The 16933-nt window shown below is 47.9% G+C and overlaps 1 protein-coding gene across 2 annotated transcripts in view; it reads right to left on the minus strand.

The window, feature by feature from the left end:
* The window catches only part of NTN1 (netrin 1), a 148178-nt gene extending 132571 nt beyond the window's left edge, over nt 1-15607 (minus strand). The window contains exons 1-2 of one of the 2 annotated variants that reach the window (XM_081939817.1): nt 15575-15607; nt 1090-2148 (exon numbers count right to left, since the gene is read on the minus strand). In XM_081939817.1, coding sequence (XP_081795943.1) covers nt 1090-2110 — 1021 coding nt within the window. In that variant the 5' untranslated portion in view covers nt 2111-2148; nt 15575-15607. Of the gene's footprint in view, nt 1-1089; nt 2149-4500; nt 4593-15574 lie in introns of those variants that run through there. The other variant, XM_081939816.1, reaches the window with a different exon arrangement.
* Nucleotides 15608-16933: the final 1326 nt, after the last annotated feature.

Below are 16933 nucleotides of genomic sequence, written 5' to 3' on the forward strand. Positions count from 1 at the left end.
AGAAGGGATTTGAGGCATTGGACCGCTCTTGCCGGTGAGCGGTTTTTGCTCCGCTGCGCCCTCCAATTCAAACCCAATTCCTCTTTTCCAGATGGATCGAAGTGGCAGGTCGCTCAGCGTCCAGGAAAGCGGGGGCAGACTATTCGCGTGATTTGGGGGTTTTCTTTTGGGAGGGAAGGAATCATCTGTTTGTAAATGTGTCTCACTCCTCGTCTTCCCCCTGTTAAATTGCGCCCACCTCCTCCCTTACTAGTTTTAATCGGTGTGTGGGGCCTCTAACCCGTCCTACCTCTCGGGGAAGTTTTGCCCACTTGCTTGCCTTTAGAGGACTCAACGGTCAGCTTTCCCGTCGGCCGTTTCTCGAGGGGGCAACAGAAATCTACGGAGAATCCGGGGCAGCGAAAAGGCCAACGCCTTCAAATCGGGGGGCCCTTTATGGCAGGCAGGGTTCTTCTGCCCCGAGGGCTGGGGAGTCTCTCTCTGGCCACGTGCCAAGCGCGTTCCACTTTGTAGGGACACGCCAGCCCTAATAGGGCACATGAGGCCCACGCGCGACTCTGTAAAGCTTAGCCTCGGGCAGGACTCGCTTTGAAGGCTCCGGTTCAGATCGGAGTCCTGCAACTCGGGACTAAAAGAGAGCAGTTGCTCAGAAGTAGCTTCAGGTCGTGCTGAAGCCCAAACCTTGAACGAAGGATTTTAATTCTAAACGTACAACATAATTCTAAGCAAAAGAAAGAAATGGCAAATGCGTGCAAACACACACACACACACACACACACACACACACACACACACACACACACACACAAATCAAAACAGAGACCTAGCTGAGACGGGACCCCAGCCCTTCAGTACAAACCCACCCCTGACCTATTGCAGAGGGTCTCACCCAAGGCTGGCAAGCGGCCGATTTCCCTGCAACCTGCAGGGGTCGACAGAGCGAGGGATCGGGTGAGACCAGCGACCGACCGACCGCCCCCCTTTTCCTCGCGCAGAAGATCCGCTCCACCAGCAAAGGCGGACGGTGGGCACCAAGTTCGGGACCCCGCCGGGCAGCGAAAGGGGCTCCCGGGGCCGCCGTCAACTCACCGACGCACTCGTTGGCTTCTCGGGCGGTGGCCCTCTGCCAGGGCCGGTCGTAGTGGAAAGGCTTGCAGCGGTCGCACTCGGGCCCGGCGGTGTTGTGCTTGCAGTCGCAGACCAGGTGGTCGTCGCGGTCGCGGACGCAGCGGGAGGCGTGCCCGTTGCACTTGCAGCGGCCGCCCACCTGCAGGTCGGAGACGGCGTAGTAGTAGGAGTCGCGGGCCAGCTCGGAGTCGTCCTCGTTCTCGTCGCCGAAGGTGTGAAGGCGGCTGAAGACCACCCGGATGTCGGTGGCCGTCACCCAGTCCTGCAGGACGGGCGAGTTGTCGAAGTCGTGGGCCGAGGGCCGGCCGTCGAGGGTGCTGAAGGCGATGAGCCCGCCGCTCAGGGGCCGCATGTCGGTGTGCGAGTCGGTGCAGATGGCCTCCTGCTCGTTCTGCTTGGTGATGGCGGCGCGGCTGGGCTTGTTGTACATCTTGCGGCACTGCGTGGAGTAGAACTGGAAGGGCACCCAGCTCTTGCCTCCGTCCATGGACTTTGCGATGGCCATGGACTCCGGCCGCGGCGAGCAGAACTGCAGGCTGACGTAGGTCACCTCGAACTTCTTGCCCAGCGCCAGCACCAGCGTCACGTTGAGCGGGTGCTGCACGAAGCTCTCCGACTGCCAGCAGGTCAGGTTGTGCGGGTTGTTGAGGTCGGTCAGGTAGGAGGCCGGGTGGGCCCGCTTGGGGTCGGCGGCGTCGCACAGGTGGCAGCTGCGGCTCCGCTCCTCGCCCTTCTCGGCCAGCACGCAGTAGCGCGACTGGGGGCGGCCGCAGGTGCTCGACACCTTCACCTCCTTGCCGAAGGCGGCGTTAACGAAGTCCGGGATGCAGCGCCGCGGCTGCCCGTTCTCGTCGTAGCAGGGATCCGGCTGCGGGGCCGTCTGCACGGCGAACATGTTCAAGCCGTAGCCGCCGCGCACCCCTTCGGCCAGGCAGGCCACCGCCGCCAGGGCCACCAGGGCCTCCCAGCCCGCCGGGGACATCCCGCCTGCCTACCTGGTGGGCGCTGAGGGACGGGAGCCTGTGGAAAGAAAGGAGAGAGCGCGGGTCAGCTCCCGGAGCGCTTGGACTCCCCCTGCCCCACCCCACAGGCCTTGGCGCCTCGACGCTGAGCGGCCAGGAAAACACGCGTATTTGGGGCAGACCTCCCGGCTGTCCTAGCAGTGGAAGACTGCCTGGGGCTCGTCCGGGGGGGGGAAAAGAGGGTGTAACCCTGCAAGCGAGCGGAAAAAGGAACCTCGGAGGACGAGCGGCCCAGCGAGTCGGGGAGCCGTTTGAGTGACAGATGCTACAGTCCGCCTCAGTTGAAAAGGCCGCTTTGGGAACCGTAAGTAGGCCCACCAGTCACGCGGGGCTTTCTCTTTGCTCAGTCTTCCACACTTCCCTCGGGTTTCTCCCCTCGCGCCAAGTCAGCGCCAGCCCGCCTCGCATCCCAGTGGGGATCCCGAACCTAGTTGTGCCGTTGGCGAAGCCAGAGTTGGATGGGCTCGCACAAACTAGTCCCAATTTGTATTGGGGTTCGGGGCCCGGGGGAACCTAGCCCAGGAGTTCAGGGCAACGACTTGAATCTTCTCACGTTTCAGAGCCGCTGTTGTCCTCTGCCATAAGGTGATACATAAACACATATAAATTAAAGCGGAGGGAACCTTTGATGGACTCCAAAGGGCACCCAAGCAGTTGGGGATTTATTGTCTATAACTTGGACCTTCTTTTTGTAGATAGCTGCTCTCTCTCAGGAGAATGAGAAAAGTAAGACAAACCTGTTGACCTACCGCGGGAACTTAACACCCCAACATCCTCCTGACTTTCGGGGAAATGGGAGCCCCTCCGCGGCAATCTCCACAGGGCACCAGGGAAAGCGCACCTAATTCCCTCAGCTTTCCCCTCGCGCAATCGGTTTTGAGAGGGAAGGTGGGCGAGATTGTAGTGACAAAAACCCCGTCAGGGAGATAAAGATTGGATGGAACGAACCAACAGGAAGGTTTTTTACTACTGTGGGCTCGAAAATACCATTCTGGACGACTCCAAAGGCTCTTAGCTTGTCCGGCAGCCTTGGGCTTAGACTCAACCAATGCTTATGATGAGAGGGCAGTGGGGCTCCCTTTTCTTTTACCTTCACTTTCCGAGAACGTTGCCCCGAAGAGCTGGCTCTTGCAATCGAGTCCCCTGTTTCTGTGAGGACCGGCTGATCCCAAGATCACAGCAATGAAGCTACGCTGCCAAAGTTGGGACTCTTTGCCTATATACACCCAACCACAAATTCTCCATTTAAGCCTGGCGGAGGGGAGAGGGTGGGACACAAGGCAGAGCTTCGGTGTGTCGCAACTACCCAGGCAGTTGGGTAGCATTAAGTGAAGCAAGGTCCCATTATCCAAGGATCGGCGATCCTCGTGGATTCTCCTATCACACTAAGTCAAAATGGGATTTGGGTAACCCAGGACTTAACACTCTGCGGGTGAAGCAAGGCCTTAAAACATGGTAGACCAATAGTTGATTAAACATCTAAAGGCTTAGCACTCTGGAGAAACCCCCTTCTGTTGAGTAATCGGAACTTTTTCTTAACGGAGCGCTTGGGATATTGCACTGCACGAGAGGAAGCCGTTTCTCTTCCACCAAAAGGATTTCCTGGGGCTTCCCTCCGCAAAGAAAAGGCCTTTAAGGTCGCAGCCTGAGCGTGCGCAAACCTTCTGCTGGGAATTGGTCCCCAGTTGGTGCAAGCAATCAAAGAATGCAAAGGTTGGGCTCCCATTCACGCTGGCGAAGCGGCAATTACCTGCCACCCAGATCGGAAGAAAGGCAAGGATGGGGCGGGGAAGCCAAATCTCAGCCATCCCCGCAGCCCTGCCCCGCACAATCAGTTCAAGTCCAGACTCCCGAACCCTACTAGTCAAACAAGCGCCGGTCCAAAGCCCATTTGGGGAGTGGGTTTGGTTTCCCAAGGAACCAATGCAAGGGCAGATCCAAGCAGGAGGAGAATCTTGAAAGGTTTGGGGGAAAAGTCCCTGCGCGCCCAACCTGGAGAAATTTGCGAGACTGGTGGCTGTCCCGCGGGAAGCCGTTGCCAGTGGCTCTCGTGTTATTTCTTCGGCCACAGCCGGAGAAAGAGCCCGCGCGACTAGAGATGCGCCGGAGAAGTTGGAAGGCGGCGAGAACTACTCGTCCGTCTTTTGGCAGGAAGCGTCGGACCCGCTTCGGTCGGGCAGCCAGACTCTCGCTCCCTTCAGGTAGCGGTCAGCTGGCCTTCCCACCCCGGAGCCCGCCCTTAGCTGCCCCCGAGACCAAAGGAGCCGCCCGCCCCGCTCTCTTCCGCCGGCTGCTGCTGCAGGACAGCTCCCTCCTCCGGCCTGCCTCTCGGGCTCCTTCCCCGAGCTACCTTGGCTGCAGCTGGTCGCTCGCTTCCTCGGCGGTGGCGCGGGCAGCCGCAGCTCCAGGCGAGCTGGAGACTCTCAGGGGTCTCGGTCGGTGCCCATCGCGCTGTCCCAGCGAGCGGCTAGGCTCCGCGGGTGTCGGGAGCGTGTGAGGCGGCAAACTCGGGGCGAAGTTGAGGTCATCCCGGAGGAGTGACACCCCGTGGGCTCACGCGGGGGAAGAGAAAACGACATCCACTGGCGGGATGGCAGCTCTCGCGACGGATGGGGCGGGGAGCGGTGTATGCGGGAGGGGGGAGGGAGCGAGAAGGGGCGGCCCCGGCACTCGTGCACTTGCGAAAGGGAGGGGGAGGAGCTGTGGGGAGGAGGAGGAGGAGCCGGAGTGGCCCAACGAGGCAGGATCAGGCTTGGCCTGGAGACTTCCTCATCAACACCAATCTGAACTGGGTGGGATAGAGAAAATCCCCTCGCAAAAGCCAGGTGAGAAAAAGAGAATGGCCAACGTCCCTCGTTATAGCATAGCAGAAAAGCCACACTTTTGCTTTATGCAAAGAATCTCCATCCCTGCATCCTCCATAAGCCGGCGTTTCTTTCTGACCCAGGGCCGAAACATTCTGGCGCTTCAAAAAAAGAGACTGGACCTATGGTGAAATTCAATTTTTTTTACTACCTGTTCTGTGGGCGTGGCTTGATGAGCGTGGCAGGGGAAGGATACTGCAAAATCTCCCTTCCCACCCGAACTACTCAAAATTTCCGCTACCGGTTTTCCAGAACCTGTTAGAACCTGCTGAATTTCACCCCTGGACTGGACAACCTTTTGGCCTGGAATGGGATAGGGTCTCCTGCTTGAGCAAGGGGGTTGGACTAGAAGACCTCCAAGATCCCTTCCAACTCTGTTATTCTGTTGTGTTCAGCCGGGCTGAAGTGGAGAAATTGACTGGCAAGAGGCTAAAATAGGCGGTGAAGGAGCGAAGAGTTCAGTCGCAGCTGGGTGCTTGCCGTGTTCGCTCCTACAGAGCATCTGGAATTGGGGGGGGGGCGCTTCTTTTGGAAGATCTTCGACCCTCACGGGGCTACGCAGACAGGGAGAAAAATCCACACCCCTCTCTCGCTGTTCACTCCCGAGTGTGCCCAAAAGATTCATCTCTCTCCCTTATCGGCGTTCGCACACACATACCTAAAGTCTCAACCTTTTTGTCTCAAATCAGTGCTGCCAAATTTCCCATCCCGGCACGAAATATTTAATGAAAGACTCGGCGAAACGAAACATGCAGTTAGCAGCCTGCGGCTTCATCTCCGAATATGTGAAACTTTTGCTGCTTAACAGAGACTCTGAACCTGGGATTCAAGGTTGTCTGTGCAAGCTAAGTAGAAATCGGAGAACTTTTCCTCCAGCTGGTGATCTTTCTTCCTCTCTTTCAATATTTAAAGCAGCTTTCCAAGCCTTGAGAACTGCTGGCACATGTTGACATTTGAAAACGGGGCCGCTGTTGCAATAATTTAGCTGGTGTGCATTTAATTCTATGGAAACAATGCAATACGGCTCCTCTTGCCTTGCCTCACTCGTGTGCCATGGCTGACTTCATAGTCTCATAGATTCCCTGCTATTCTTGTTAGCCTGACACCCACCTCTCACAACAGGATCCATGACTTTTGGTCAAGAAGAAAATCTTGCACTTCTATTCTACATGAAGTGACATCATCAGAAAAATATATGTGTTTAAATGCATAGAGGCAGTTTTTTAAATATTGCCACTTCGTATTTATTTATTTATTTTAAAAATGAATGTTGGGTTGACCCTAGATGGGAGAGGCTATGAAACTTAATTCCTGACTCCTGCAGGAATTCCCCTTTACACTAGAATGGTAATGTATAGAACACCAAGTGAATGCGATTCCCTTGAGGCTTATGGAACAATTGTTTCCACAAGTTTGCAAACCAGTTCAAGCTCTACACGAAGTTTGACTCAGGCCCTGGAAGTAACATTTAGACTTTTAGTAATGCACTCTCCACTTGCATTCAAGTCCTTTTTTCAGATCTAGATTTTTTTTTAAATCAAACCTGCCATTGGATAAAAGTGAACAGATCTAACCAACCCAATGAACTAAAACTTGGAATATGTGTGGGGAAACACCCTCTTCTGTGGACATAGGCTTTGAGATGAGTGCATTGCCTTTTAAGATAGATTGGGCACCTCTGTCTTCAAAGGCAGTGCACTCCTCTCAAAGCCAACACTTCTGCAGGGTCCTCTCGTTATCTGGTCAATAGTCTTCTACCATAGGAAGCCTTCTACAGTACTCTGCTTGATCAATGGGTAACAAAAGATATAGAACTATAGACCAGATTCACACATGGTCCTGAAAAAGAATAAGGTTTGGTCTTAGTATAGGTGTCACTATTAACCAAATCAAGATTTAGCACTGTTTCAGCACACTAGTAACATCTGATAATTGAGGAAGCCTTACATTTAAAGCAAACTTAACTACAAGAGATTAAGTTTCCACTGTAACTAATGTTGATAGATAGATAAAACTGATAGATTCTAACTAGTCCACTAACAGGTGCAGAAAATAAATTCCTAGAAGGAAGAAACCTCTAATAGAATTCATGAAGGCTTACAATTTTTTTTTACCAGCCCCAGCTTTGGAAATTTAGAACCTCTTCAACCAACACAACATTACATGCAGATAAATAATGAAAAGAAGGTGCTGTGAGATCAACAGTAAGTTAGAACTGCTCAGGAGGTATATCCAGTGATTTTTTTCCCCTGTGCAAATCTCAAAAGGGTGCAGCTGCATACAATAAATGAAGAGTAACAGTTCATTGCAATTGTTGGAATTGACTACAAGAGGATAACTGGGAGTAAAGTGGTAGTTGCAACTACTCTTTCTCGGAAAGCACCAGGTGTAAAGGAAAACATCTCTCGCTGATTTGGAGCTGTGAGTTATCTGACAAGTGGAAAAGCTCCTGTAAATCTAATTGAATGATCAGGTGATGTACTGGAGAAATCTGAATTGTATGAAGTTTCTTGGAGCTAGAACAGCTAGTAAGCTCAGGTCTATTATTTTGCTGAGGACAATCAAATCTCTGAGTTGCACCCAGTTATTTGACACTCCAATGTGGACACTCTAAATTATCTTTAAAGCAAAAAAAAAAAAAAGCCTAAATAAGTTCCCAGTTGTATCCCACATTTTCCCCCTTCAGATTGAGATGTTCCCCAGCACCAGCTATGAATTAATTCATGAACTGCAGAAACAAAGCATTGGAGGAAAAATCCAGAAAAAGAAGTAAAATGGAATGGAATCATTTCCATGGGAAACATGCTGCACCATCCTAAACTGCAGTTTCTCTTAGACGAAGGTGAACTGATATAAGGAGATTTATTTGTACGTACATAGGAATTAGTTGAGAAGCTAAAGTATGTATTCTGTCATAGCCTGCTTTTTTTAAGTTCCTAATTCTTTGAATAGCTTTTTAATTGTGTTGATCAAACACGTCTTTCTTGATTGTATATCTCATAACAAAAATAAGATTTATTTTCTTTAGAGGAAATAAACTGTTTTGTTAAAACAACTTCACTTTCTTTCTTGCTCTGGGGATCGAGATCCCCCCTCCCCATCAGCCTTTCTCCAGAAACCTGTTTCAGCCTCACCCAGCATAAGATGACTGCATACAATATTGCAAGATTTTTATTTACACTTCCCTTCCCTTCCCTTTCCATTCCATTCCATTCCTATTGTATTCCAAATTGATTTATTTATATATCACACCGAACCAGAATTACAATTCTGTATCCTCTTTCTCCGGATATTTGCAAATTCCATCCCGATTGTGTCCACGGTAGCATTTTTAACAGACTATTTCAACCACTTGGGCAACCGTGGACACGAAAGGGCAGGTTCTACCACCAGTATGGTTCCTCTATCCTACGGCTTTCCTTTATCCAGATTGCGGACAATCTATTGTTTCATTTGGGAGGCGATGGTAACTTTTTGCGATCAATTCCAGTAATATTTAATTGATACCTGTAATATCTTTAGGGCTGAATGTCTCCTAAGGGATTAATGCCCGAAGGAGCTCTATTACGCCCCTTCCCCCGCCTCCTTCTTCTTACGGACGGCGCGCTTTAAAATGTTTGCCGGGTTTTTAAACCTGAGCTCAGCAAGCTCCCCGCCTCTCCTTCAAGGGCATTTTCCAGATTTCCATAGCTGAAGCTTCCAATGGATACCTTCCTCCCTCCCTCCCTCGCTCTTTCTCTCTCTCTCTCTCTTTCTCTCCCTCCCTCTCCTCCCTCCCTCTTTCTCTCTCTCTCTTTCTCTCCCTCTCCCTCCCCTCCCTCCCTCTTTCTCTCTCTCTCTCTCTTTCTCTCCCTCTCCCTCCCCTCCCTCCCTCTTTCTCTCTCTCTCTCTTTCTCTCCCTCTCCCTCCCTCCCCTCCCTCCCTCGCTCTTCTTTTTCCTGCGACCGGTAAATCTCGGTGATTTGTTTAGTTGAACCGCGAATCTGAGAGGTTTAAGTTCTCGGAGTTGGTCACGGGCTCCACCCCAAAACCAAAGAAAAGAAACCAGAAACGGACTTTCATTCTAGGTTAGCGGGATTGGTTCCTAGCCCACCCAGCCTATTCTTTTCTGCTCGTGCCTGGTCGTTCGGATATCCCACCCCACCCCACAACCCCACCCGCAATCAAGTCGTCCCAGGATTGGATGTAGGGTTTTTTTTTTAAGAAAGAAATGAGATTTTCCCTTGCTTAAGGAGATTCTCAGTTACCCAGCTGAGAGTTAGCCCAAAGGTGCTTCCCCCCCCCCCACCGCCCATCCCAAGGGCAGCTGGACTTCGTTTTTCCAAACACAAAATCAAGTTGCTTTTTGAAAAAGCATTATTTGGGTTGAGATTTCTCCTTTTACCTTGCGTTCCCCTTTGGTGATAAACTCCTAAAATTGAGAGGCGAGTTTCCCAACATGAGATTTCATTCCCTGAAAGCAAGCATGACTTCCTCATCCTCATTTAAGTGTTCTCGAGTTATTTGGGAATATTAGAACTATAGTAAATGAGAAAGAATGAAATTTATGTGTATATTAAAAGAGTGACATATCAAAGAGTCATATATTAACTCTGGCACCACCCTCAGACCTCATTTCTCAGTTAGGGACCCATGGAAGAACTTATCAGGGATGACAGGTCTTCATTCTATGGGAACTTTGCAAAATCGAGAATCCACCCTTATCTCAACCTTGTGCCCATCTTCACTATTAACTCCTTTTCACATCAGGGAGTCTCTTTTCCCACCTCAAACACGGGAGGACATTCTGCCCAAGGTTCATAGGAAGTTATAAGAGAGAGCTAATAATAAAACTGCCCTCTGCCATGAATTCACAAAAGCTACTTTCACAGGATAAAGTTAAAGAGCCATCTTCCCTTCCCCATATCAGCACAAAAGAAGAGCCGGTTTGAGGTAGTGATTAAGGTCTTGGTCTAGAAACAAGGAAACTCTTAGTCCCAATTTAGGCATGAAAGCCAGCACGTTGACTTTGGACCAGAAACCCTGTCTCAGCCCAACCTACCTCAGGTAGTTGTTATTGTGGGGGAAATAGGAAGATGAAAGGAATATTGGTATGTTTGACAGCTTGAGTTGTATATGAAAAAAAGGCAAGCTAAAAATCTAAAACCAAGAAACAACAAACAACAAAGCTATCCTAAAAAAATTTATCCCCATCCCAGTCCTGTCTCTGTTGCACCCATTGCAACTCCCACTTAGCACATGCTAAGCACATTTACGACAAGCAGGCAAAGGAAAAACATCTTCCCATGGGTCACTGCAACACAAATGGGGTGAATCAGACGTTTGTTTTGCCTTTCATATGCCATTTGCTCCTCCTGTGAGTTGTTGTGTTATCATGGGTACCATTATTAGTTTGTAAAATGATGGGAAAAGACAGGTCCCAGAGATAAATACGTATCTGCCTAAAGATGAGATTCCAGTACGGGCAGATAAAGCTACTCATACACTGAGATGATACCAAAGAAGATGTAATTGTCTTGTACTGTAGGAAAACTGAAGCTTACCGCCTTTTAAGCAACCACATCTATTAACCTCTTTTTTCAGGGAACAGTAATTGAATCCAATAAAAGCCTTTTTCAACACCTCTCATTTTCCGAATATTGTATTGTAGAGATTAGAAATAGAGCTCAGGTGTAATACTATTATGTAGCCAATTTAGAACTGATCAGATATAGAGTGATACAAGGGGACTTTGCTCTGCTGTAGCTGCTTGAGAATTTTTTTAAAAACAAATAATCTGTGTTCCTGTTCCTTGCATGGTTGAAACTATTGAAAAGAATCTAACCTGGATGGATAGGAAAAGATCTTAAGATTACACTCCAAATAAAATGAAAGAGTGAATGCTGGAAAGGAAGCCGGAAGGGCATATCCTGATAGTAAGGGGGTATGTCTGCATCTTCCAGCAGAGATCCAAAGATACCTGTAATGGATCACTGGACTCTTCTCCATGGCAATGAGAAGCAAAACATAATAAATTGTATACCCTTTATTAAACCATTGATTTAAACCAATATTGCTTTAAGAAGGAAAACATACTTTGATCCGGGTACATGAAATGACAGCTGAAGACTTGTCTCCAGCTAAATCTTGGGCTAGCGGCAAGTTGAAGCTACTGTTGAATGACCAAAGAAAGACGTTGGGGCTGTCAGAACATTATAGAGGGTTGGTCTTAATTGCAAGTATAAAAAAGACTCAAGTATGACAAACCTCCAATTCAACTGTAGAGCTTCAGATCTACTTTGCTAATTTTTCTTTACCCATTAAATTACATCTAATTTTCAGACACTCAAATTTCTGAAATAGATTACTTTTGCAGTAAGACACACCATTGTTGGACCAATGGGTATTGTCAATTTTGAAAGAATAAGTGAAACTGGGGTGAGAGATACAATAGGAGTAAAAAGCTGCATCATAAAAATAATTTGCTAACTGATCAGGAAAGGAGCTGTGACTGCACCTTAGAACTAAAGAGAATCAAGCTGTTAAAATATGGTATTGCACTGATTATTTACCTATTCCAAGAATGACACAATTTTCGGAGTGAGTATTTTCTGATGATTTGAGTTCTTAATCAAGAGCTTAGGAATCATGGAAGTTTCAGTATAGTATTTAGGACGTCCCAAGCAAGGATTTAGGCCCAGAAATTTAAAACATCCAATCTTTGCCACTGCTTTTCAGTGATAAGACATATACATTTTCAAGGTACATATTGGCTTGTATTTTAAAATCCCACAGGATTTTGACCATTCTTCATTTTCTAAGACTTTTTCAGGTATGGGTCCCCAGGAAGTTTTGTTAACAGTAAAGGCATTATTTTTACATACACATCAGTGTCCAGTTTTTGCAATCTACCTTGGTGTTGCTTTTACCTAGTTTTACCTAGACAATTTTGCTGTCTTCCCAGACAAAGCGACTGGCAATTTTATTTTTATTCATTTGCTGTCATTTGAAATACATACCTTCAGTTTTGTCTACCACGTTTGCCTTTATTGTTCTTATGCTACCATGATAATTCCTCCAGTTTCATTTTTAAGAGTTTCAATTTTAGCCATTGCAAGTCAAATTTTGAGGGTTTTTTTCCTTCAATATCATGAACCTCTCTCTCTCTCTCTCTCTCCCTCCCTCCCTCCCTCTCTCTCTCTCTCTCTCTCTCTCTCTGTGTGTGTGTGTGTTTGTGTGTATACCCATTGAGCATACAAGGCAGCAGTAATAATCAAAACTCAAAGTAGACCAAGCAAAATTAATCTATTTATTCCTGGCTTAAACTGAAACCATGGCACTGGATTTCAAGAAAGGAGGGAATGGATTTCTTAAGTGATAGGAGGGTAGGTAGCCTCTCTCTGTTGCAGTGGAACAATGGAAAAGGAATATATCAGCAACAGGAGGCCTACACTGCTCTTTCCTTCTGCTTGCTGGCTGACATATCCCGGGAAGGTCTTTTCTCTCCTTCATCCCACCCTTTACAATTGAAACCGTCTGGTTTTTCTGCCTCATCTGAGTAGCCTTTCCTTCTTTGCTGCAGCATTTGGATGAACCAAGCTGGCTTTCAGAGAGGCTTATTTAGGAATGAAACAATATTTGCCTGGCCCAAACACCATGAATACCCCTGGTCTCTTAACAAATAGAATATAACAAATGGTTTGCATATTTTCATCTTTCAAAGGAAGGCTGACAACTAACCTTCTCAAACTTATAGCCTTGGGGGGGGGGGAGACACTCCAAGGGTCAGCAGTGGGATCGAAATAGCAGGATAAGTATGGGGGGAGGGGACAGAAATCAAGCTAACTTCAGCTGTCAGACAGGAATAGATAAAACTGTGGAGCAGATGCCACCCACCTTATCGATGTGATCCTTTCAATATATCACTGCTTCAGGGGTTGCTATTTGGATTGTTTAAAAAGCTTTCATAGAAAGAAACACTCTTGAAAATCAGTGAGGCCAACTTTTGAGAAATGGCATGATTTTAAACAGTTCATTCTGTCACTGAAAATAATTGGACAGATCTGCCCTCTCAATAAGAAGATGAGATTCTTTTTTAAAAGACCATTATATTGCCCCGTTTTTAGAAAACAACAATGCTGTAAAAATGCAACAAGGTTACTTAAGTTCACACAGGCAATTTTGTTATGCTGTGATCACCAAAGATCTAAACCGGCTTTCTGGATCTGTGTATTTGACATCTGCTGGCATTCAAGAATTCTAGTACAAATCTAGGCAAACTGCATCTAGTGCAGCTGACTCTCCATTTTTTATTGCCTTCCCCTCAGGTAGGAATTTATACCTGCTACCTTGCAAGTCTATTCTAAGCAAGGGGTAGCATTGATGTTGATCTATAATCCATTTCCCTAGATTTCCCATATGTTATCTTCTCCAGATCCCAAAGGTGCTTTTTTCAAGAGACAACTGGATTTTCTGGTTTTTCTTTGAAGACATATAAATTCTCATGCAAGAAGCTTCTCGGATGAGAAGTGAAATGTCTTCAAAGAAAAACCAGAAAGTCCAGTTGCCTCTTGAAAAAGCACCTTTGGGACAACCATGACCTGGATAACTGAGAATCTCCATTGACATCTTCTCCAGATGTACTGAGATATAATTCCCATAATTCCTAGCTACTTTGATCATTGGGATATTCTGGCTGAATATCCATCAATGCTTATGGGGGTAGTAGTGGTTGGCATGGTGGAGTTGATGAATATATTATTGACCAACTTTCTATTTTGATGCTCAGAGCAGCTTAACTGCTTCAAGTATTCTTTTTTCCATGAGACACCCCCCCCCCTCCATGGCTTTCATAATAAAACCATTGCTAACATTTTGATAATGAAAGTATTCCTCTTCTTTAGGTCAAATGCCTTTGATGGCCATTAGACTCAATGAGGGGTGGTTTTTTTTAAGAGTTGACCAATGGCTGGGTGATCATCCACATTTAAATGAAACTTCCCTATACAGAGGAAGGAAACCAGAGGTTTGCACTCAAGGCCTTCGTGTTCTGTGGGTTTCTGAAAGAATCTGCTCAGCCTCCCTAGGAAAGGGAACATTGGTCCTTTCCCATCATCACAGCCATTTGTGGAGGATAGGAGTTGCGCAAGAGGGCAATGCAGCAAGCAAAGGGGATTTTCTAAGGCTTTTATGTTGCTTCTGGGAATAAATGAAGCTCTACTGCCATTTATTCACAGATTTCAACAGCTCATCTAAATGTATGTGAACCTCTAGTTTGGCTTCTGCGTTTTCAGATCTGTCAGAACGGAAATTAATTTTAAAAGAAATGGCTACTTAAAAAAAAGTCCCTTCTGTGCATATTTAGTAAGCTTCATAGACGATAACAGAGCTCACTCCTGAGCAAACACATAAAAGATTGTGCTGCATTAGGTTTATGCAACCGATGAACAGCTGAGCTGACGTTTAATCTGCCTTTGGCCTCTGACGTTTCTTCGAGAATGGCGTTAAGAAGAAGGTTGCATATTCTACTCTCCCGAAAGAGAGACGGTGTGCCTCTTTTCCCTTGGACGCCTTAAGGGTAATAGGACTTGCGGAAACAGCCAAGTCTGCCTCAGGCAAGCCAGTTCTGTTGCCGTCAAGCTGAAGACCGTGTGGATGCATTGGTCGGCCTCGTTTTTCACCCTGACCAGTGGGATGCACTTTTGGATGCTTCAGAACTATCTTGTCTTCTCTTTCATTCTACCTGTTGGGAACGGAAGGGTCTGTCCTCACGTCTTAACTGGTATGAACACCCAGAATCCGCACGACTTTCAGAGCTTCGGCTCCGAAGACTCAGAGAAAGCCACCAACAAAGGACGAGACCTCTTGCAGCCCCTTCTCGCGTATAGGAGTAGAAACACTGTTGGAGTTATATAGTATGGCTGTGAATACGAAACTAGGGGTCGCGTTGGAACTGATGGGTGACTGGTCTTCACTGATATTAAACCCATCGATCAGAACTGCACTGTATCCCCTGTCACTCTACGGAGTCTTGCTTTCTAATTTAACGAGACGCCCTTAACCATTTTGGGGATGGGTGGGTATAATGAGATCTTCTACACTTTGCTCAAAAATAAGTCGCAGCCCGTCTAGGGGAGTCTGTATATATCCTGAAAAGCGTGAACCGATTAATTATTATTACCATCCTATCCACTGTTACACGTACGAAACTCCCCGCCTATGCTCGGGCCCGCTAGCCTACTGCCCCCAAAAGTGGCTGGACTAGCCCTTCCCGCCAAGCTCAACCCTGTAAGCTTCCCTTACAAGACGCCCGAAGCTCCGCCGGAGCAATTGCCGTGAGCCGGAGAAAAACTGACCCACAAAGAGGGAGGAGGTTAGAAGAGCTCGGAGGGCTTGGTTCTAGGGGGGGGGGAACTGAGCGCGCGGGGGGGAGAAGAGGCTCGTCGTTGTTCGCGGTCCGCAGGGATGGTCAGAAAAGAGGGTCCGAATCGACTCCTCCGAGGGCTTCCGAGGTACGCCTTGATCACCCCTCCCTTCCTCCAAAAACGGCTTCTTTCTCTCTCTCTCTGAAATCGCTCTTACCTCCCTCGCCAGCCAATTCTGCCCGGATCCTGGCCGGTCTTTCTCGGGACTTCGCCTTCAGGTTTATCTGTGAGTGTCCAAGGAAGAGAAAGTCCTGCCTGGCTTCGCCGGATGCAGCCAGTAGTTCCACCGGACGGAGGGACGGGGATGGAAGCAGACGCCGGCTTGGTCGGATCCTCTGATCCCGAAGGAGAAACGCGGGAGAATCCTCCAGATTGGACGTCGCCTCTTCCTCTCGCTTCCTCCCGGCGGGGCTCCGATCGGAATAATGTTTCCCAGGAAGTGTTCAGAATAACGCCATTTATTTAAGGAAAGAATAAATACGAGACCAGAGTTAAAGACGACGACGGCCGTGGACTTTGCCGGGACAGAAGAAGGAAGGATGCGCTTAACGTTGTCTGGATCGCATCAGGTCAAAGGCTGAAAGGGCTGAGCGGATGGAGGACGTGTGGGGGGGAAAGGGCTTTTAATCACGCCTCGTTAGCTTTTGTCACAGGATTCACTTATCCTCCCCTCCCCGAGGAAGCTTTTAGACTTCAGGTGCCTGTATAGATTTTAAACTAAAGCCATCCAAAGAGGTTGGGTTAACCTTGTATTGCTTGAAGTATTAGTGTTAGTATGGGAAATCTGCCCAGGGTCTTTTGGAGTTGGGGAGGGGGCTTAACTAATCAGAGAGAGGGGGGAGGGGGAGGAGAGAGAGAGATATGAGAGAGAGAGAGAGAGAGAGAGAGAGAGAGAGAGAGAGAGAGAGAGAGAGAGAGAGAGATGATGATGATGATGATGATGAAGAAGAAGAAGAAGATGAAGATGAAGATGGATGGGTGGATGGATAAATGGATGGATGGAGAGAGAGGTAAAAGGAGGGGGGGAAAGAGAGAAGACACCCGCATAAGCGCCCACACACATATAGGTTTCTGAACTATGTGCATTATACTGACGTCCAGATGTGTTATTGCACAATATTGATCCCGTTGGGGTTATGGGTGATGGGAATTGTAGTGTAACATATGAGGGACACTAAGGAAAGGGATAGATTGTCCTGCGCTTTTCTTGTCCTCTCTCCGAAGCAGCTCAGCCTGATTTCAAACCTCTCTGCCAAAGTTAGTTGCCTTGTAGCCCTTTTCCACCTAAAGAATTAGGAGGAAAAGGAGACCTCAGAAACAAAGAAAGAAAGCAGCAACAACACGCCCAACCTTGCTAATAAAAAAAAAGTTATATTCACAGAAAATATGATTTGCAGAGAAGTGGCTGCCGGAGCGCTGGAAGAGGGAGAGCGAAGGAGGAAAGGGGCCCATTCTTGCCCCAAATTGTAAAAGTTCGTGGCTCGGCGGCGAGGCCGGAGCCCCGGTTCGAAATAAT

Source organism: Natrix helvetica, assembly GCF_964273705.1.
Source record: "Natrix helvetica genome assembly, chromosome: 1".
Classification (NCBI taxonomy): domain Eukaryota; kingdom Metazoa; phylum Chordata; class Lepidosauria; order Squamata; family Natricidae; genus Natrix; species Natrix helvetica.